Here is a 21,945-nt window from a genome sequence, read left to right as displayed (position 1 = left end):
GAAAGATGACAGAACCAGCACAGGTATAACCCCCTCACAGCAAAACTGCACCAGGTTCCTCCCATACGCTGTGCTAGTGTTACTACCGTTTCCTCCATCCACAGAGAGAAACTTTCTGTTTCGGTGGCAAGAATGTGTTCCTTATTTAGATGCTGTTGTTTCATGTTTGTGTTTAAACAAGTACTGAGTCATGGGCAGGCAACTGGACGGTATAAAAACTTCTCTTCTTGCTTGGGAACAAGCAGTTGCGTGCAAGCGATTAGATGGTGAGGTGACATTTGATCAGGATCCACCTGAAGGGCGTATAGATAAAGAAAAATGCAGACTGGATAGCCAGGAAAGCAATGTGGCTCTTCAGAAGGAGGACTTAGCAAGGTACAAGAGTTTATTTCAGGAGGAATACACACCCATGCCTGATTTGGGGGAGATTTAATCTCAAAGAAAGGAGGAAACTCCTCAGCAAATCCATTTCCAAAGTGGGCTTTGGAATACACATCCAAGATTGATAACATGGCCCTGTTTGTGAGGGCAGGGGACTCCTGGAGGGAAACTACTCAGTCTTCAAGGTTTCAAGTTGAGGCTACTCCAGATGCTAGCAATGCCTCTCGTAAATGCTCCAGACTACTTGTCTGGCCACTGGCATTGTTGTTTAACTGTGCACGCTGCAAGCTGGATGTTACAAGCTGTATTGCCAAAGCTATGCTCTCAAAAGTACAGAGCCATTTGACACTGGCAGAAGGGTGACTTTGTAATTCACAAGTAAAATCAATTGTATTAGCACAAGGAGAGTGCTGAGGCTTTTCTTAGGAAGGGAGAGCTCTTTCTGCATGAAGTAAAATCAGTCAGTAAGGCTTCATCAACATGTATTCTCTTGTGGAGCAGACCTCAAAAATGTCTGCAGTGGAGGATGGTATAGCAAGAGCCTTGTGGTGGTGGTCTTCAAGCTGCTTTGGTGCCTCCGGTTAGATCACCCTTTGGGTAGCGCCTTTCCTCTCAGGAAACCTTCTGTGCTCCCTTAATTAGTTTTAAACAAACCCCGAATCGTGATAGTCCTACACACACACCCTCGCTGTAGTGTTGAAGGAATCGACCGTCCTTGCTGCTCAAAAAAAAATCAGGGTGTCGTCTCTAACGTGCTGCTGAGCATCTTTTCAAGGGGTGAAGGTCGTTCTGTCGGTGAAACTCTGTTTTTTCTAGAGAGCACAGATTTTTTCTCCTTGCTGAAGCAAGTGCCTTGCGTTTGAGCCTTTCCCTAGAAAGGGCATTTTCCGGTCCTTCAGTTAATCCCATGGTTTATCCTTGGGCTACATATGTCTTATCAGTATCCTCCTTCAATTTCGGCTATACACAATCTAAGGTGTAGAGGGTGCATTAACATGTATAATTAATAATATTGTCTCTGTGTGTATATATGCGATCGAACCTGTCTGGCTGATTATGATTGAAAAAATAGGTATGTCCAAGAGCTACCTTAGTGCTTTTGGCTAATAACATTGTACTAACAGCTCACAATCAGATCATTATCATCCATGACTGTAAGAAGCCTCCCAAATTAAGAGTCCCCTGTCATGTTGATATTATAGTCATGGTCAATTTAAACATGAATTTCATTGTAAGGGATGTACCGTGCCTCCAAAATAAGCGACGCTCTTTGACCCGTAGTGTGCCAGGTGATAAATAATGGTCTCTTTTTCTGTTTTGGGGCAGGAGGAGGAGGGAGATGCTAAAATAACTTTTAAGTGATGGTGTGTGTACTGGAGAAATGACAGCATCCCAGCGAAATTAATCTGTAATTAAAAGGAAAAAAAAAAAAACAACTTAGCAAGTTTATATGCTGGAATCCATATTACCACTTCATGTGGTTTATGAATTATTAAAGTAAATGTCATTTTCTACAACAGAAAGATGCATCTTTTTGCTCATAACATCTCTCTTGATAACTGTAGATAACTAATGTTGTCTCTTAAAGTATGCTGCATTGAAAATGCAAGTTATAGTCGATCATAGTCAGTATTGAAGTGAAATTCAGTAAATTGGAATAAACTGGCGAAAGAAAGCTAAACATTCACTGATTTTGTTAGCTTGTGTTTGAAGGAAAATGAGAAGAAAAGGAGCAGAAGCAGCTCTCTGCTTAGGCAAAGGTGCTCAGCGCCGTCATAAACAGGATCTGGAATTTGTCTTGAGAATAAAAGGGAGTTGGCATTTTCTTCCCAGCTCTGTTACTCTTTTGCTCTTCCTCAAGTGTAATAGAATCACAGAATGGTTTGAGTTGGAAGGGACCTTAAAGATCATCGAGTTCCAACCCCCCTGCCAGGGGCAGGGACACCTCCCACTAGACCAGGCTGCTCAAAGCCCCATCCAGCAGGGATGGGGCATCCACCTATTGCCTGGGTAACCTGTTCCAGTGTCTCACCACCCTCACAATGAAAAATTTCTCCCTGATATCTGATAGAAATCAACCCTCTTTTGGTTTAAAACCATTATCCCTTGTCCTGTCACTACACTGCCTGATAAAGAGTCCCTCCCCATCTCTCCTGTAGGCTCCCTTCAGGTACTGGAAGGCTTCTATAAGGTCTCCCCAGTGACTTCTCCAGGCTCAGCAACCACAACTCACTCAGCCTGTCCTCATAGGTGAGGTGCTTCAGCCCTCTGGTCATCTTTGTTGCCTTCCTCTGACCCCACTCCAACAGCTCCATGTCCTTCCTGTGCTGAGGGCTCCAGAGCTGGAGGCAGCATTCCAGGTGGAGTCTCACCAGAGCAGAGGGAATCACCTCCCTTCACCTGCTGCCCACACTTCTTTTGATGCAGCCCGGGATGCAGTTGGCTTTCTGGGCTGCCAGCGCACATTGCCAGCTCATGTCCAGCTTTTCATCCACCAACATCCCCAATATATAGAATATATTAAAATTATATATATAATACTTTCCCCCCAAGCTATAGGAAAAGGAAGGTTTAGGCACTCAGGGGCTTTTCATTGCCCCTGCGTGTGATTTTCTGCTCACACGGCTTGTGTGCTTGCAAGAGACAAACATACAGGCCTCCAGTTGGGCAAAGGTAGAAGGTCATGCTCAACAATTTTTTTTATGTGGTATTGTCCACATCAGACTACCTTTGTATATGTAGCCAGTTTACTTTTGCTCAAATTTTCCATTTCTGTTTTTTTTTTCCCCTCACATTTAACACCTTTCTCTTTTGGTTTTAGTGGGTAGGAGCAAAGCAGCATGAGTTGCAGGTAAACTCTATGCAGTTGCTGTACTATCAGGCACCAATGTCCTCAGCTATGTTGCTGTTCATCATACCCTTCTTTGAGCCAGTCTTTGGAGAAGGAGGAATATTTGGGCCCTGGACGCTTTCTGCTGTGGTAAGGCTTTTATTGACTTTATTTAAATAAATAATCATCATTGATTGATTTACGATTGATTTGATCGTAAAATCTGTTTCTTGGTGAAACAGATTTTTGTCCGGTTTTTTACTGTGACGAGATGGGCATGTGCAAAATTCAAAGCAACCTGTTTGTGCCTCCCCTGCTTCCTCTCAGTGGAGTCTTGTCTGTCAAGTGATTTACCTCCTTATTCTTGTTTCTGTTTAGAGGGCATCTGAACAACAGGAAAATTTGACAAAATCCAGAAGCTTCCCCTAGTGTATTAAATTAAAAAAATATGTAAGTGCCCTGGTTCCAGCTCTTACTGTCCACTCAGAAAAGAGATAAGCATGCTCACTTTCGACACTCTTAACTCCTCTTCTGCGGAGGGATGCCAGTATTGGTGGCTCTTCAGAATTGCTGGTTTATTTTCACCAAGAAGGCTGTAATTTCTCTCTCTATCCTTCTGTCCAAAAAAGAGCCAGTGGCATATTCACACCGCTGCTGTTCAGGGTCATTTCTTGTAGCACTGGAGTTTATGAATGGGACAGCAAGTATTCATAATAATAAAATGGGATATTTTTCCAAAATAGTTTTTGTTGTGACCATAAATAAGACTTTCTCTCAAAGGTAAAGATTGCAATCTCTATGTGTATGAGTAGCCTGATTTTCCAAATCACTCTTAAATGTTCACTGAGAGAAAAGGCTTGTGGTTACATCAGTATATATTTATGGACATCATAGCCTGAGCTACTTATACACTTCACCAATGTCTGTACTGATTTGAAGCTGTTTCTATTTTTGTTCTCCTTATGTTTTTCTTGCCTGATATTTTGCATTTGAAAGTAAAGGAAACTAAATAACCTGAAATGTATCTCCAAATGGCCAGAATCACGTCAGATTACTGACTCTGTCCATTAATCCACAGATAATGGTACTACTGTCTGGAATAATAGCCTTTATGGTAAACTTGTCCATTTACTGGATCATTGGAAATACGTCACCTGTCACGTATCCTTTGTAACATTAGTTGTTTCTCCTGTTTCCAGGTGAATTACCTTAACATTCATTCGGGCTGATTTACTGTGGGAAAGCTGTTTGGTAACCTGCCTGCTTTATCTTAAATGATGAAGCTGGAAAAGCACGTTCTTGTTTTAGCGCATATTGTTTCTCTGTTCGGGGTTTGTAGAGATGATGGCAGTTAACTTATTGGTGTGACCTTTATACCTATAAAAAATATTTGCCCGTACTTGGAGGAAGCGTTGGCCTGCCAGTTGGTTTGTAGTGTACGATGGGTCTCTAGGTGGAGAGTCTTTATCGTGGGTCTTTAACTGCAGGAAAGTTGCATGAGTTGAAGTCAATGTGATGTACTGTTGCATGCTTTGGATGTAATTAATGAAGTTCCCAAGTTGTTTCTGTTTACAGGCGATACCAATATTTGCTATTACCCTTAACAGATGTCTAGGTATAACATGTTCGGACATTTCAAGTTCTGCATCACCCTCCTGGGAGGGTGCCTCTTGTTTAAGGATCCACTGTCTGTTAATCAAGGCCTTGGGATTCTGTGCACGTTGCTGGGCATTTTGGCTTACACCCACTTCAAGCTTAGCGAGCAGGAGAGCAATAAGAGTAAATTGGTTCAGCGTCCGTAAAGCAAAGGGTTCTGGAGGTTAGTAATATTGTGAAGGAAAACACGTATTTAAAAATGCATTGATTCTAGAATGCACGAAATTGCCTCGTTTATTTAGATCTGTGGGTTTAGTTTAACCGCCAGGATCGTTATTCTGTAACTAAACCGAACGAACTGAATTATGTAAAATGCTGGGGTTTGCCATCGCAATCTGTCCTATCATTTTCATTAAATTTAAATGGTAACTTAAAAGAGAAAAAGGCTCACTTCAAATTGCTGTGGAAATTGTACTGAAGTAATTATATTTTTTGCATACCAAATGAGATCATGATGGCTACATTTATAATACAGAGAGAGAGAGAAAGAAAGAAAAGGAATCTTGTCTTTGTGATCATGCCAGTATTACTGTTGTGAAGAAACTTGGAAGCACTCTTATGCAGATGTTCTGGTGTGTGATGATGCTTCCTCCTTTTTGTCTGGTGAACGATGAAGAGGCAACGTACTTTGCTCAGTGGTTTTAAAAGGGCTGCTGAGCTCAATCCTATTTCTTGTACGGTTTCTTACGTATGTTAGGCTTCAACACATTGATAGGTTTTTGGCTGAACAAAGTAGATAAAATTACAGGTGGAGAGAGACTAGGGGAGACATTGGAAAACTTGAAGCCACAGGCCAAGCTATAGGAAAGTAGGAAATCAGATCTAAACAGTTAATTGTTAATGTCCTGATGGACCAAAAGAAAAACGTGAGAAGTCATTCATGTTTTAGAAAATTCTATTACTGCTTTATAATTTTCTCTATGCCGAAACCAAGGCTTTACATGAGATCTTGTACATACTCCTGAACCTAATAAAATCTCCAATTTTGTGGTAATAGCCAAATATTTTGCAGCCCGTGCGTGCAGACGCCCATGCTAAAAATATTCTCGGCGAAATCTTCAGAAAGGTCACCATCTGTAATGGATGTTAAGGTTTCCCAGTTCTCTCTCCCTGCCTCCAGCCCCTACCTCCCTCACTCCCACACCTTTCCCTGAGAGTTCCTTTCGGTGGGAGCTGCAGGTTTGTCCCCTCTTGTTTCGGGGGGAGGCGCAGGGGCTGCCTGGGCAGTGCCGGGCAGCAGCAGTTCCTCGGCAGAGACAGGCCCTGGAAACCTCATCAAAGTGACTGAAGAGCGTGAGGAGGGACCTGCTTCTGCTCTAATTCGGGAACACTTTGAAAATTATTTCATGCCAGTATCGAGCGCTGATTTTGACAACGTGGAAGTAAGAAGTTGGGTGCTGTTCTGTTTAAAAAAAGAAAGAAAAAATAACCGCTTTCAGTAAATCTGGTGAGAACATATGTTCGCTAGATTTGCAGGGTTAGAATTTATTTGCAGTATCTTAATCCTTACATTTCGGGGTTTGTTTTATCTTCATCTACCTCTAGCAGATTTAAAGAGGGGAATTATTGGAACAAAAAAAGGTATTTATGTTTTACAGCCACCGACAGAAATGATACTTAGTTCCTCTAGGCTTTTTTTACAATAGAGGTTAGAAGTCTTTGTGTAAGAAACAATGCAGATCTTGTCAAGCTTGTAAATTATTTATTCTGTTACAGAGTTCTTGATTTTAAAAAAAAAGTTCTTTCTCTGTGTGACCCAAGTTTACACCATAATACTCTATATTATTTCAGAGTTACAGATACCTGAATAATTTCACATCTTTACCAACCGTGTCTTAGACATTGTACTGGTGCAAGGAAAATTTTTTGTATACGTTTTTATAAATCTATAATTAGTTTTAAAATTCAGCCTGGACTACTGGAAGATGTGTTCAGATAGGACAAATCTCTGGATGCATACCCTTCAGTACGTACACTGAGAAAGCCATTTGTGTCAATTTGTGCTGTGCACAATTTCTTCTAAAATGTAGGTAGACTGTAAAGGCTCTTACAGTTAGAAAGCAACAACTGAATTTGAAGCCTGTGTGACACCAAAATTTGGGATGAGACTGATGTAAATAAAAGTGGTAGAATGAACAAAACAACCGTCTCTGAAAATACAAAAGACTCTTTAAGGAGAGGAGCAGATCTGCAAGAGAAAGTTAACAATCATTAAAACAATACATTATAAATACAGTCTGTTGCTGGAATGTGTAAGTCGTGGAGGTCACTTCAGTGACACGATTTTTTTCATACGTTCAAGAGCTCTCTTTGATATTTACTTGTTGTATCTAACAAATAAAGTATCTTGAACTTTGTCATCTGGTTCAAAATATTAAACCCAGGAGGCTTGTGTAATCATGGGATAAATAGATATTTGTATGTATTGTTTCTTTGGATACCATGTGTAGGGTGGGAATAAATTTTTAATCACTTGACTGATCCCTGCTTTGTGCAGGGGAGAACAGTTGCTCCTGTCTTTTTTTCATCTTCTGCTGAAATTGCTTACACTAGGGGTCTAGGTGTGTGTAAGGCAAAAGGGTGCTACTTGAATTTCTGTCTATATAACTATTGCTAGGAGTTTGCGTCTTTTGGGGCTGAACTCATGACACAAATGAGGGAGGCTGCCACCTCCCCTCCCCTGGGCAAAGACGGGGACCCGCATGTCCCCCTATGCACACGCTTGCCCACTGACAAGCCACCTGTGGGCTTTTCTTCACCACTTCTTTCCCCCACCTGAGTCCTTCCTGAATGCTCCAGTCTCTGCGAGTTCTTTCCTTCGCTCCCTAGCAGAGAAGTCTGGATGCTTTCCCAGTGGTAGTGGGGAGGAGGGCAGGCAGGAGCAAAATGAAGTTAGCTGTTATGCTGCTAGGCTAGGGTAACTGGCACCAGCCAGCTCCTTCCTTCACAGGCAAGTATACGTCGATTTATACGTTAGGTGGACTGTGTCTTTCTTCAGGAAATTCTAAAACAACCAAAGGAGGGAATGGTAAACTTCCAGTTTAGATGGTTTTACTGGAAGCGCTGTGATAACTTCCTTAGCCAAACTTTTAAATCTGGAGGTAAGAGTAGAGTTTAATAAAAATTACTGATACTTACCTGGTGGGAAATTTGCTTATTCTAGTTTTTACTCTATCACTTAAATATGTTTTCCTGCTAATTATTTGTATTTCATTCAGGTTTGGCTTTCCCAAAAGAGTAATCTGAGACTTTCCACTTCTAACAATATGTAGCCATCACCCTGTAGGTGTCATCACAATTGGAGTTGTACTGTACAAACCCCGGTGTTTGCTTTCAGCTTTTCATTGTACTTCATAGTCTCCATATAAGTAAACCATGGTAACAAGATGGACCTCGGTCCTTTTCTGCCATCAAGCACTTTGCTGCTTGTATTAGCATTTGTTACTTTAAAAAGCTAACATTCATGTAGTTCCAGTGGAAAAGCTAGCGTAGCTAGCAGGGCGGCATTTAAAAGTTAGAGCAGATCCAGATGGCTCCGATTAAAATACAAGTGACTGGTGGTAAGTTATCTTTGCTAGCCTTGTCCCTGCAAAGATTTTAGAACAATATCCACGAGTTTTTCTCATTTTCCCCAAAGAAGTACGCCTTTGCTTATATATACTCAGTTCAAAGCTTTGTGTTACCTTTAACTTTGGTACCTCGCCAATGTTTGACAGATTTTGTATCTGGTTTTGTACAATTTGCTAAGTTCTCACAGGCTCTGGGGGCTCTGTGCCGGAGGAGTTTTCCTGTTGATGGGTGAGCAGCCACTCTCTCAGACTGGAGGCTGAAGGAGAGCATTTTGCTGCTGTTACATATATGAAAAGGAGGTTTGTCTTGCAGGAAGTCTACCTTCAAGACAGAGCTGCAATTCAGCAGGAATGTACCCTCTCTCCATCTCATATCGTGAAATGAATGCCCAGTGATGGCCCAGGGCTAAAGCAACGTTAAAGCCTTGTTTGGGCTACCTGTAGTTTTTATTAAACTTTTTCCAAAATATTAGTGGTAGTCAATGCTGGTGTAGTATTAAGATAAAAAACTCATTTTTATAATGTCTTGCATAATAGGAACTTCAGAAGAGTGCTTTATAACATTTTGGAGTACGGCTAATGTCTAGCCCATGTCTAGTTTGTCACATCTTCTGCAAAATCTATCAAAAGGTAACGATGGATTTCATAATTGGCATATGTATTTATTCAGTTGGGCTGCTGAGGAGGGGCTTGCTCTTCAGCAATACTGTGCTACTAAACAGTGTGCGTGCTGTGAATGTATTTAGTAGTGGTTTAGAAATAGCCTGAAATTCACTAACGTGCTTAGGAAGGGAAAAATATATCTCACTGATAGATGAGAGAGCTTTTTGTCGTCTTGCTTATAACAAAAAACGTGGGGTTTGCAGTTTAAGGGAGTTCAGAGAGCAGCCTTAGTGTCCCTCAAATCACCTTTCATAATGAGATTTTTCTCCCAAGATGCTGTTTTGCTGCCGGTTATGTAGTTGGTATCTTACCTGGATTTTTAAAAAATAGAGTTTGGATTGCAGACTTGCAGGTGTTTGCTTGTGTTGTGGGTTTTTTCCTCTTAAAATTTTACATTAGCCATTCACAACCCAACTTCCCTGTTTAATGAGAAAGGAAAAAAAAGAAAGGACTGTTGAATAAAGGAAAGGTAGACTGGATCTATAGTGAAGATATGTTTGGTGTGGCACAAGAATGTTACTCTTGTAACTGTAAAGATGCAGCTCTTTCTGTTTGTTTCTCTACTGTTGTAAACAGGTAGATGCCCAAAAGCCCCAGCTTTCTGCTCCATGCAAATTCAGTCTCTTCCTGCTGGTACGTTCTCTCATCGCAGTCTCAGCCTTCCATTTGACAGCTCAGTTGCTGCAAAGATGACTGGGATGTCAGCCACAGAAGGTTAAGAACACGAAGTGAAAAACTATCAGAAGGAGCTGATATAATCTTGGGTAATGAGAAATCCTATTCTAAGACACGTAGACATCTTACCAAAAAGCTGATGCTGCTGAGCAGCAGGGAGAGGCGGGGGTTTATCTCCAGGCAGGTGTTGCAAAGAATGCAAGAGCTGAGTTGTATGAATTCTTGCTGTGCCGCAGTAGTTGGCAAATTTAGTTTACACAAGCTTTAAGTAATATAAATAATGAAAATATAAATGCCATGAAAAAAAAAAAAAAAGTTGGATTCAGACTGTGCAAAATCTTTGCCAGGCTCATCCCACGGCAATGGTTCAGCTTCCTGAGAGAAGGGAGCTATTGTTCCACCTCCCCTTTGCCCACCGATGCTGGGTTTAGTGAAGGAGGGGTTGTGTTCTTAAAAGCCAGTCTGTTTTTTTTCAGCTGTATCGGTTGGTCCAATGAAAACATATTACCTCTCCCTACAGAGCTTGTCTTGCTGGAGTTACTGCTGCTGCTTTCATCTCACTGACCTGGAGTGTGCTCCTGTCCTCCTCCAGCAGCTGAAAGGTCTAATGGACCTTGGGTAATGGACCTTGGGCAGTGGAACGTACCCCATGCATGGCTTTGGGTTACTGCAGTGCCCAGTCAGTCCTGCTATAAGAACCCCAACGCTTCTCAAAGGGTCACAGTTACAATTTGTAGAACAACAAGAACTAAAGAAAGGGGAAATGTGATCCCTTTTCACTGTTTTAGTTGCAAGGCAGTTACTAGTCCTTTCAAATTTTAGTCTTTGTCATTTCCCTTCAGGAGGTGCATAAGAAAGCTCCCTTTCCTGTTTCAGTCTGCCCTTTCTGTATAAAGTATAATTATGCCATATTTTAGGGAATTCTGAAATTGAAACAGAAATTGTATTCACTGCTCGCATAAATGTATTGACTTTACCCAGTGGCTTTTTTTTACCTAGAGACCCTTGACTGCCTTCCAATCCAGAAAAAAAAAAAATTGCTTAAGATACAGGATGAGTCAGGTTAACCTGAATTAAGAGGTGATTTGCCAGCTCAGGAGTTGCATGTGCCTTCCCAGCTGCAGTAGCTGGTACCTAATAGGCACAATATGCTGCCTTTTTAATGGAAAGGCAGGAACAGACATGTGCAGATTAAACAAAATGTAACAAAGGTAAATTATGTATTTAGAAGCAAGTAGTGGGGATGAGCCAAAGGTTGCTTGAAGATTAGCATTGCAAAGATACATTCTGATTTGCTAGTGGCTTCACGGCAATATGAATATAAGTCTTTTATTTGAAGGCGCGTGGTTATATTTAAGGGGTTCCAAGAAGTCCAGCGCCACATGCAGGATGCACATGTGGGGTAGCAGTGTGTCAGAAGAGAGCAGGATTAGGACTGTAGACGGCTGTGTCACATCCAGGAAGTGCAGGGAGGAGATCTCTGGTTGAAGCACGGCATAAGAATGTAATTTTTTATGACTTTGGCAGAGAAGACAGTTGTATTTTTTTTACTTTCTTACAAAGCAGAGGCTGAGGCAAATTTGTTTAAAGGAGTTGTGCTCTGATCAGGCAAAGCACAGGGAGTAATCGTGGCTACTGGGACCACAGAGCAGAGGTGGCTGTGATTGAAAAAAAAAAAAATTAAAAAAAAAAGTTAGTGGATTAAGAAACAACTGAGAGGAGTGTACAGCACATATACATCTAGGCAGGTTTTTAAATATAAGGTCTAAGTTTAGATGCTGAGCTCCACCATTAGGCATCTGAATAGCAGGACCAGATTTGTCAGCGTGAACTTCCTCCCTTTCAATTGTACTTAATGGAGAGTGGCACATGTTCAGCGTTTCCAGAAATGAAGCTGCATAGTTGACAGGTTTGACATTTTTTTTGGTCTCCGACTACATTGTCTGCTTTTTAGCAAAGAAACTGACTCCTTCTTCTGCTTCCTTACTCTGTCCGTAATGTTTTTGATCCTCTTTACCCTTTGGGGGAAAATAAACCATTTGTGCACTTATTTTCTGTTGTTTACCTAACTGCAGTGGCTGAATAGGTTTTGCTTTAGAATATACTGGACTTGCATATTAAAAAACTTTGATTAAGATCTTTTAACTAAGAGAAATTGTAGATAAATTACATCTACATGTGCATGTGGTGATTCCACTCAGGTTTCTGTCTCTGAGCTGAACAGAAAAAAGCCGCTGGTATTATACAGCGTCAACTGGTGTGAAATAAAGTGCTTCTTTCCAAGGAGTGGAAAGGCAAGGTAAAGGTCTTCTGGAATCCAAAGTGGTTTACTTGTTAAATGCATTTCTTGTGGTGTTTAGTCAAAAACTGGTATCCTACTTGTTAACCTGGTTGAGAGGAGAAACCAACAGTGATGGTCATATGTCCTTCGGGGGATTATGATACATTTCTGAAAATACCTGAGTGGCAAGATGATTTTTCTGATCAGCATGAACAATGTACCAATGTGGGTTTTTTTCCTGGAATCATTCCCCAGAGACCCACTTCTTCAGCTTTTCTTCAGGAGCAGTTTGCATAAGGCTGATCTACAGGTAGAAAAAAGGAGGGAGAATGATGTAGTGAATTTGTTTCCCAAACAAAGCCCAAGCAAAACTTTCCCATAAAGGCTATTTTGATTCATGGATAGCTTTGGCTTTATTAAGGTGGACATGTAAACCTTAATTCTATACCCCTAAACCTACAGTCTCAATGAGGTCTAGCTAACAGCAGAGTGGATGGACACATGGCAGGATGGCACTGAGCTGGGGATCCCCAGCACCCACAGCAAGTTGTTTTCATAGAACTAGGTGCAAGATTACAGAACCAGCTGTACTTGGGTGTCATTCAAACCTCATCCTGGATGCTGAAGACAGAAATTAAAATACAGGTAGTTTGAAAATTAGAAACTTTGGGAAACTAGCAGATATAGTGAAAGACATGCTGTCAGCACACCTTTCATGAGGTGGCAGAGTCAGTGGAATGGCGTGTTACTGCTTAAAGGCACATGTCCTGCTTCTCCCCATGAACACAGCTTGGGTAGTTGCTTCTGCCCCTTGATCTGTCTGAGCTGGGAGATCCACCCGCCCCTCTGCTAGGCTGAGTAGCCACGACTGGTGTGGAGGGCAAGTTGATGCCCGTTGTGCAGGGCAGGCACGTGTCAGTGCTGGGACAAGGGAGAAGAGTGAGAACACATGGTTAGAAACAGGACTGAGGGAAGCGGGGCAGGATGGGCAGCGCCTCTTTCAGTAGTCCAGGTGTAATCATAGAATGGTTTGAGTTGGAAGGGGCCTTAAAGACCATAAAGTTCCAACCCCCCTGCCATGGGCAGGGACACCTCCCACCAGACCAGGTTGCTCAAAGCCCCATCCAGCCTGGCCTTGAACACTTCCAGGGATGGGGCATCCACAACTTCTCTGGGCAACCTGTTCCAGTAGTGTCCTCATGCCCTGCCTCAGAAGGCAGGTTTTGAAGGGGAAGGTTTTACACATAAACAAAACAGTGAGAAAACCCTGTTTTCATGTACAGCTACCAGCCTCTCAGCCAGAAGCTCTCAAAGAGTTTCTCAAGCACTCCACAATGTGTTTATGTATGTGCCTATAAGTGGTCTTGAAGTCTTTGGGAGACTGGCTGCCTCTACACCTCAGTGACTCCTTGCCTGCCTCTGCAGCCTTCCATGGACTGGCAAGTTTATTCTCCTTGTCCCCTATACAAAGGGAAGATCCTTGGAAGGTTTGTGTGTTGGTCCTGTTTTTCAGAGTGCTCTGTTTAGCTGAATCAGTCTGTGCTACATCAGCTGTTTCTGCTTCCATGAAGACAGCTTTACTCATTTGTGAGCCTGTAATAATTCACAGAGTGTCACGGAAATCATTGGAATATTATTTTTAAAGGCTGGTTAATTTTCTAATCAGTTACTTCTCCCTAAGCAAGCCTGGATTTAAATATCTTGTAGTTAAATATTCTCAGTGTTCTCATTGAGTGTGAAAGTAAGATAAGCAGTCCCCTCATCTCCGGAGTTTCCTTTTAAAAATCAATCTAAATCAATGCATATAAAGATATCTAAAGAAAATATTTTAGGATGTGACATCCTTATAGACTAACATGATTTAACATTTTGGGGCTAGGAATGACTGAAAGGAAACAAACTTCTGTAAAGACGTTTCTGCAGTGGCTTGACAGGATTGGGTTGTAGCAGAAGCTGCCAGAGACGCTGGGCTCTAAAGAGGCATTGCTTGCACTGAAAACTGGAACCAAAGCCTAGTAAAAATTGAAAGCTGATATGGGTGTATAAAATGTAGATAAAACCATAAAGTTTCCTTACTTTAACTGCAGTCATCCTTTTGGTCTTGCATAAAATATTCGTATGGCTGCAGGGACCAAAAGGACTCTTGTTCCGTGCATGCCTGCTGATAGTGCTGTGAGACAGGACCACTCCCCAGCTACTCGCAGCTTCTCCTCTTCCAGAGACGAGTGTCCTTTCCCATCTGTGTAGCAAAGGGGAATGTGTGCCCATGCCATGGTCTTCCTTGTACAGGATCATCCGAGTAACAGTTTAACAAGCCAGGCTGTGAACGGAACCCCGCCTGATGTGGGCAGTGATGCCTCCGGCTTAGTGTGTTGCAAGGGCAGTAACTTCTGCCAAGTGTATTCAACAGCGAAGTGATGTCTTGAGCTGGAACAACTTTATTTGCTGGAGCTGCTTGATCAAAGCTGTAACAACAACAGCAAATCATGCCTGACAGCAGGCAAGGGAATGTCACATCGTGATTTTGGAACTCTCTGGGGGGTGAAGCTTTGAAAGCGATGGAAAGATCAGCCACAAGATGAAAGAGGGTCTCACTTCTCAGCCTTTTATCAAAAAGAAAAGGAGTTGCCACAGTAAAATGTGTGTATTTGCTATCACAAAGGAAATTCCCTTAATATGTGCACAAGGGGAATGCAAAATACACAGCTGAAACATGATCTCTACAGATGTCAAGATGTAAATTTCCAAAGAAGCTTTCAAAGAGTAGAACAGGTTCAGCTCGAAGTACAGAGCAAGTGGGCTATAAAAGGGAACAGCCTGCAAATTCCCACCAGAAGTGTCTTCATTGGTACAATCTCATTTTGCAAAGAAGGCTTTCAGCTCCCTTGCAACACAGGAAAAGCTGGCTAGCGTAATTAGCCATGTACTCTTTACATCTCCCTAAGTAACACCCAAGGGAAACTTTCAGGAATTTGGAGCCAGTTCTATCACAGGAGATTAAGCAGGGGTTTATCAATCCAGGTGACTGATACCACAGGTAATGGCAGGACATTCAGGGTGTGGTTAGATGATAAGGCAAAGACTACTAAATGACTCCCTGCCTTCAGAAGGGGTTATTTCCCTATTTCCATCTCCACTTCTTTCCTTCCAGCTGTGTGTTCCTGCTGCTTTCCTTGTGATGTCTCATGTGCTCCTCTGACTGCATGATAAAACGAGCTGACATACTAGCAGCAAATAAATGTAAATATCCTGCTGTTGACTCAGCTAGATCTGTCCTCAAACGAGCTCAAAGAGATACTTGGTGAGGAATGCACAGCTCCTGGGGCAAGGCCATTGTTTCACTAAGGCATTAGATGGGCTCAGGACATCGTTTCAGTGAGAGATTTGATGCCAATCACCTAACCAATGCAGGGTGGCCAGATCAATCCAACACCACACTGCTGTCAGAAAAGGCCTCACCATCAGAGCTTGCAGCCAGCAGTGAGAAGAGGAAAGGAAGAAAGGAACGGGACAACTCTCTTTTGCAGTGGGGTGCTCTGGGATCAGCCAAGCTTTCTGTAAACTTCAGCAGTCCTGCTGCCTAAGGTAGCTGAAGCTCATCCTGCCTCTTCCCCTGCCTACCTGTCACCTACCACAGCTGTGTATGCCTTAGCAGGGCAAGTATTTGTGCCAGTATAAGAGAAGTGGCAGCAAGAGGAGGGAGGAGGTAGATGGGAAGAGATCTCTGTGAAGAAGCATGCGTACCAAAGAAATGCACACTGAATTGTCACTTATCTCACCATTAAACACAACCATTTTAGTGTGGCTGTGCAGCTCAGCAAGGCCCAGCACTGACAGGTTTCTCTGAGCAGAGCAGGTTTAGCAGATAACTGATTAGGGATTAGAAGAAAGTAAGACAGGCCTAAAAGTCAATGGTTTGGGCAACTTGACTTTACTTACATCCCATCGGGGAAGAAAGAAGAAAATAGATATTGTGGCAGCTCCTGGATCAAATGAGTTAAAGATCAGGATAGCAATTACCTGCAAAAAGGGATGGTCTGTATTCTACCAGACCTTCTTCAATAGATATATGGGGAGAAGTATTCTTATAAATCTTCTTGAAACTCTGTATTGTGGCATGAAAAGCCAGAAGACCTGTGCTCTCAGATATCTCACTGCAGTGCATTTCTGGATATGTTTTACTTGTGCGAGGAAACTGCAGCCTGTCTCCTGACAGCCAAGTCAGGATGCAGCAATATCTTACATACCCCACAACGGTGGATTTGGGATTTTTCCCTTGTGAGTACCGCTACTGTGGTGTGTTTCTCTCAAAGTGTGCTGTGTCCCATCTGGCCTTGGCTCGTATTTGAACAACACGGTGTTAAGATAAGTAAGGTGGGTCAGAAGTCACAGCCCGGTGCCTGCATAACTCTCCAGGTACACAAAAAAAAAGGCAGAAGAGCCTTCCAAGAAAAAATGCAGGGAATCAAAGCTATGACAGCTAAAAAGATTATTTTTAAATGACAGGGTTGATTAAACTAAGATGGACCCTGTGAAACCAGCTGAATGAAGGAATGCCAAAAAGTCCATGCACTTTCTTTCTCTGGTGGCAAGAGATAACTGAGATATAAATACTTCAATGGAACTAAACAAAGCACAGAACAATAGTTTGCGTGGCTTTTTCATCTGCAGTCAGAGTTTAGTTTGTGTCCTGCTTTTCCAGCGGCATCAGTGGGTTTTTGGAAGCTTTCTCCATTTATTTCCAAGATCTATTTCCATTTGTGTCCCGTAGCTGCAAAACCCCCTTTTCTCCACCAGATGGCAGAACCGCCACCAGCCCTCCGCTGAGAAACCTCCTTCCAACGCCAGCACGGTGCAAGGCTGAAGGCTTGTCAACGGGGGCGGTGTCTGCCAGGCCAGCCAAGGGAGGTGGCAGAAAAACAAGCTTCACGGCACACACACCCTTTAAAAAGACACATAACATTTGGATTAATACTTCCCCTTTCTCTCTTTCCAAACCTTTCCTTCCTGATAAACACTCTGGATAGTATCCTGATCTGTATTGCTCACCGGTACCTAGAAAGAGGTTTCAATTTGTAGAGCAGCTGGGGTGGGGAATCCCCCTTGCTTTTCCTGTTTCATATTTAGCAAAAAAAAATATATATATAATAAATTATTCTGGTAACACAAACAAGTCACCTACAAGAACTACTTGTCTTGTTCGAGTTTCTCTAGTGCAGCTGGACCCATTCGGGTCCTCCTAGGGCTAAAACATGCCACGGACTGGAAACCAGTACCAGGTGGCTTTCAGGTGGCAGCTACGAAAAACTGAAACTCTACAATAAAAGAAGAAAAGCAGGGTATGAAATATATGGATATTAAAACACTTTTAAAAAAAAAGGAGTAAACCCTCTTGCTATATGCTTCTTCATTGGTCCAATTCTACAAATATTTTCACATGTAATTACCAAAAATGAGGACACAAGAGCGTTTTCAGAATAGTTTGCCAGCTCCTTGTATGAAACTATTTTTTTTATGTCTAGAGAGTATATATATTAAACATAATGTGGAAATAGTAACAAAATCTGAAAAGCAGAAATGACACGGAAGGGAGAAGGAGACAAAGAATATGCAAGTACTGGTAGCAAAGTGGAGAAATTCAGCGGTGAATGTAAAAAAGAAGCTCAAGACAGTGCTGGTCATCTCAAGTGTCACCTGGCACCCGAATTCCAGAATGCAAAAATGCCACTTTCTTTGTGTTTCTTACTGCAGCTGCGAGAGCAGAAAACATGCATGAGACCTTTTCCCTTGATTCCTGTGACTGTCCTGTTCCAGGGCCAGGGCACCCAGCTTGGCACAAGCAGATAAATCATCAAGGCTGTTGCAGGAGAACTGCCCGCTGCATCTCGGTGGGCCACAGAACTGCCCCCAGGAACACCCAGCTGTCTTCTTAGCCAGCTCAGCATCCTAAAGTTGTCCGGGCCTTTGGAAGAGTCTGGGTGCCTCATGCTTAACCCCTTGCACCCAGTCTTATCATCTTCCACAGAAGAAGAATTTTTCTCTATGTTAGGTTGCCATTGAAGGACTAATAATTTTTGTAAAGATCTTTAGATCTCCAAGATCTTGAAGGCCGTTTGCCTGTTCTATTCTAGCACAGAAATATTTCCTGCTTTGGTCTCCCTTCACAGTAGTAGTCCATTAATTCTGGGAAATGAAGTTTAGTCCCTACTTTCCCAGCCCTTTCTTACCAGACATTTGAATAGGACAAAGGGGGCTGTGAGATGTACTGTGAATAGCTGAATAATGGGAAATTGATAGAATTGATGCACAGGTGGAACCTAAATGCTTTTGTAGCCTAAATGTTTTTGGTAGCCTTTGTGAGAGCAAGGGACGAACCTTGAAGATCAATGGAAGCAACAGGTCAAACAGCCATTAAGGGCATCAGTGAATAAACAGCATTTATCACATCCTTAATGTGCATGAATAGGATTATGTCATATTGATAAGGTACTTGGATAATCCCAGCAGGTTATTGTAAAAGGAGAGCAAGATCATAGAATCATAGAATTGTCTAGGTTGGAAGGAACCTTTAAGATCACCTAGTCCAACCATCAACCTGACTGATAAAAAACCATCACTAAACCACGTCACTAAGCACTATGTCAACCTGTCTTTTAAATACCTCCAGGGATGGTGCCTCAGCCACTTCCCTGGGCAGCCCATTCCAATGCTTAATAACCCTTCCAGTGTAAAAATTTTTACTAATATCCAATCTGAACCTCCCCTGGTACAACTTGAGGCCATTTCCTCTTGTCCTATCACCTGTGACTCGGGAGAAGAGACTGACCCCCACCTCTCTACAACCTTCTTTCAGGTAGTTGAGAGCAATAAGGTCTCCCCTCAGCCTCTTTTTCTCCAGGCTAAACACCCCCAGCTCCTTCAGCTGCTCCTCATAAGACCTAATCTCCAGACCCCTCACCACCCTCGTTGTCCTTCTCTGGACCCGCTCCAGCACCTCAATGCCTTTTTTGTAGTAAGGGGCACAAAACTGGACACAGTACTCAAGGTGGGGTCTCACCAGTGCCGAGTGCAGGGGGGCAACCACCTCCTGAGTCCTACTCACCACGCTGTTCTAGTTATAATAACTAGTTAGGTTCTTTATGGTGATGCAAACACAGAAGAGCTATATGTGTGGACTGGAGGAAATCAGCCACACAATCAGCCATACATAAATATGAAGGATGCAAGTTCTGAGAGACTTCAGAAATCTACACCCTACAATTCCAACTACTGCTAGAAAAAGCAACCTGGGAAAAGATCACTCAGATGGGAGCAGAATGTGTGGCCCACTACAGTTACATCACAAGTAGGCTGTCTGGATGTTAGGGCAGTTAAAGAACTTCTGTATATGTCATGTGTAAAAACCTTTCCCTTCGAATCTTTTTTTTTAAATCAGAATACTAATATATCACTGGAAACATAACAAATAATAAAAAAAAAAATCTATTGCATATTCAATATGGTATGCAAACTTAAAAGATCACAAGACCATATGCTTCAAGAAGACTGCTCCTCCAGTCTAGCCTGCTTTCTGCGTAAAGCTCAATATGCTTGAGATGTAAAGTGCTGCCTCACAGGCTACTTTGCCAGCCAGGTAAAAGGAAAACTCGGCACAAGTTTGTCTCTAGCTGTCTGGGATTCATCGATGAATTTATTTTCCACTCTGCCAGCCTGTCATTCTTGTACATACATGCACAGGCTCTCGACCAGAAAAAACCTGCTTTTTTCTTCTGAGTCTTTCCCATAAGAGAGTCTTTCAGTCAGACCAAATGCAGCCACCGCTTTGAAGTGGATTGAACAACCACTGTCTGGACATAAAGTTATGCGGTGGTTTGGGTTTGCTTGTTTACATAAAAGCAATGCAGTGCACACAAACACACCATTAGGTGCACATGGATTCAGTCCTCTACTTGGTTTGGGTCTCAGCTGGAGTCTGGGGTTGATTTGCTGATTATCATTCAGGATGCCCCAGGCTCTCTGTGCACATCAGAGTTTATAGGCTTCCCCAGGTGGACAAAATGTCAGGTTTTGTGTACTGGTCTGAAAAGTCCACCATGGTCACTGAAAGATGACAGAACCAGCACAGGTATAACCCCCTCACAGCAAAACTGCACCAGGTTCCTCCCATACGCTGTGCTAGTGTTACTACCGTTTCCTCCATCCACAGAGAGAAACTTTCTGTTTCGGTGGCAAGAATGTGTTCCTTATTTAGATGCTGTTGTTTCATGTTTGTGTTTAAACAAGTACTGAGTCATGGGCAGGCAACTGGACGGTATAAAAACTTCTCTTCTTGCTTGGGAACAAGCAGTTGCGTGCAAGCGATTAGATGGTGAGGTGACATTTGATCAGGATCCACCTGAAGGGCGTATAGATAAAGAAAAATGCAGACTGGATAGCCAGGAAAGCAATGTGGCTCTTCAGAAGGAGGACTTAGCAAGGTACAAGAGTTTATTTCAGGAGGAATACACACCCATGCCTGATTTGGGGGAGATTTAATCTCAAAGAAAGGAGGAAACTCCTCAGCAAATCCATTTCCAAAGTGGGCTTTGGAATACACATCCAAGATTGATAACATGGCCCTGTTTGTGAGGGCAGGGGACTCCTGGAGGGAAACTACTCAGTCTTCAAGGTTTCAAGTTGAGGCTACTCCAGATGCTAGCAATGCCTCTCGTAAATGCTCCAGACTACTTGTCTGGCCACTGGCATTGTTGTTTAACTGTGCACGCTGCAAGCTGGATGTTACAAGCTGTATTGCCAAAGCTATGCTCTCAAAAGTACAGAGCCATTTGACACTGGCAGAAGGGTGACTTTGTAATTCACAAGTAAAATCAATTGTATTAGCACAAGGAGAGTGCTGAGGCTTTTCTTAGGAAGGGAGAGCTCTTTCTGCATGAAGTAAAATCAGTCAGTAAGGCTTCATCAACATGTATTCTCTTGTGGAGCAGACCTCAAAAATGTCTGCAGTGGAGGATGGTATAGCAACGTTAGCGTCCAAAATAAAGGATATTATTCCTCATAGAGCAGGCAGCTGGAAAGCAAGCATGGGAGCTGGGAGCACGCAGGGGAGATGTGGACAAAGGGGTTAGCAAGGCTGGGACAATTCAAGGAGATACATGAGTGGGTGCATAGGATGGGTCTGAATTAAGCTGCTTGTGTAATGTAACACCCTGCTGTGTTTTATTGTTAGTAACAAACAGCTCAAATAACAGCTGGTTAAAATCAATTTTTTGTCTTACCCTCCTCTGTCCCAAACTGCAGCCCAACTTTAATAGTACTTTCAGGCAACTCATCAGCGACTGCAGTTCTGTCCATACATGGCATCCCAAAGGGACTGGATTTGGCTTGCGTGCTGCGTTTGCTCCCAGCTTCTCCTAGATCTCAGTTGCCCCAAAATACATTTCAGAGAGTTTCCCCAGGAGGTTCTGAAAGACGCCTGGGTCTCCCACGTGAGTCCCATTCTCCTGTGCACACCCCACACACCCTTCTGGGCCACTCCCTTCAACAGAAATGTGTTTTGTGCTGAGGCTGAATAGTATATTTGAATGACAAATTAACAGTTAATTAATATAACAGTTCTAAACTGAACTGGGGTCATCCTAGTTTGCTTAAACCAGGCAGAGGACCATTGTTAAACCCAGGCTTTCTCTGATCTAATTACAAGCAATCAAGTGCTCCTACAGAAGGAGATATCACTGGATTATTTAATTTTCACAGCTGCAGATTAGTAAAGCAGGAAATAGTCACAATCTAGCCACATACTTCACCCCTGCTTAACAAGAATAGAAGAAAAACATGTTTCGTCACTCAGTGATGTTCCTAACCAAAACTACTGGGAGTAGGAGCCTTTTCCT

The 21,945-nt window shown here is 42.6% G+C and overlaps 1 protein-coding gene across 1 annotated transcript; it reads left to right on the top strand.

The window, feature by feature from the left end:
- Positions 1-510: 510 nt before the first annotated feature.
- Positions 511-5,237, top strand: LOC106900998 (solute carrier family 35 member E3-like). The gene is made up of 4 exons (XM_014963322.1): positions 511-711; positions 3,203-3,361; positions 4,290-4,372; positions 4,827-5,237. Exons 1-4 carry the CDS (start codon positions 511-513, stop codon positions 5,011-5,013), a joined length of 630 nt encoding a protein of 209 aa, XP_014818808.1. The 3' UTR covers positions 5,014-5,237.
- The last annotated feature ends 16,708 nt before the right edge of the window (positions 5,238-21,945 follow it).

The sequence above is a fragment of the Calidris pugnax genome, unplaced genomic scaffold (assembly GCF_001431845.1).
Source record: "Calidris pugnax isolate Ruff unplaced genomic scaffold, ASM143184v1 scaffold44, whole genome shotgun sequence".
Lineage (NCBI taxonomy): Eukaryota > Metazoa > Chordata > Aves > Charadriiformes > Scolopacidae > Calidris > Calidris pugnax.
Note: the sequence above shows the minus strand (reverse complement) of the source record. Positions and strands in the feature narration are given on the sequence as shown.

What these genes read in the sequence shown, in the direction of transcription:
- LOC106900998 (XM_014963322.1), top strand. Translation starts at nt 511, where the DNA reads ATGGCCCTGTTTGTGAGGGCAGGGGACTCCTGGAGGGAAACTACTCAG. An exon ending in CCAAAGCTATGCTCTCAAAA is followed by an intron (nt 712 to 3,202) that starts GTACAGAGCCAT and finishes TTTTGGTTTTAG; the next exon opens with TGGGTAGGAGCAAAGCAGCA. An exon ending in GGAAATACGTCACCTGTCAC is followed by an intron (nt 4,373 to 4,826) that starts GTATCCTTTGTA and finishes ACAGATGTCTAG; the next exon opens with GTATAACATGTTCGGACATT.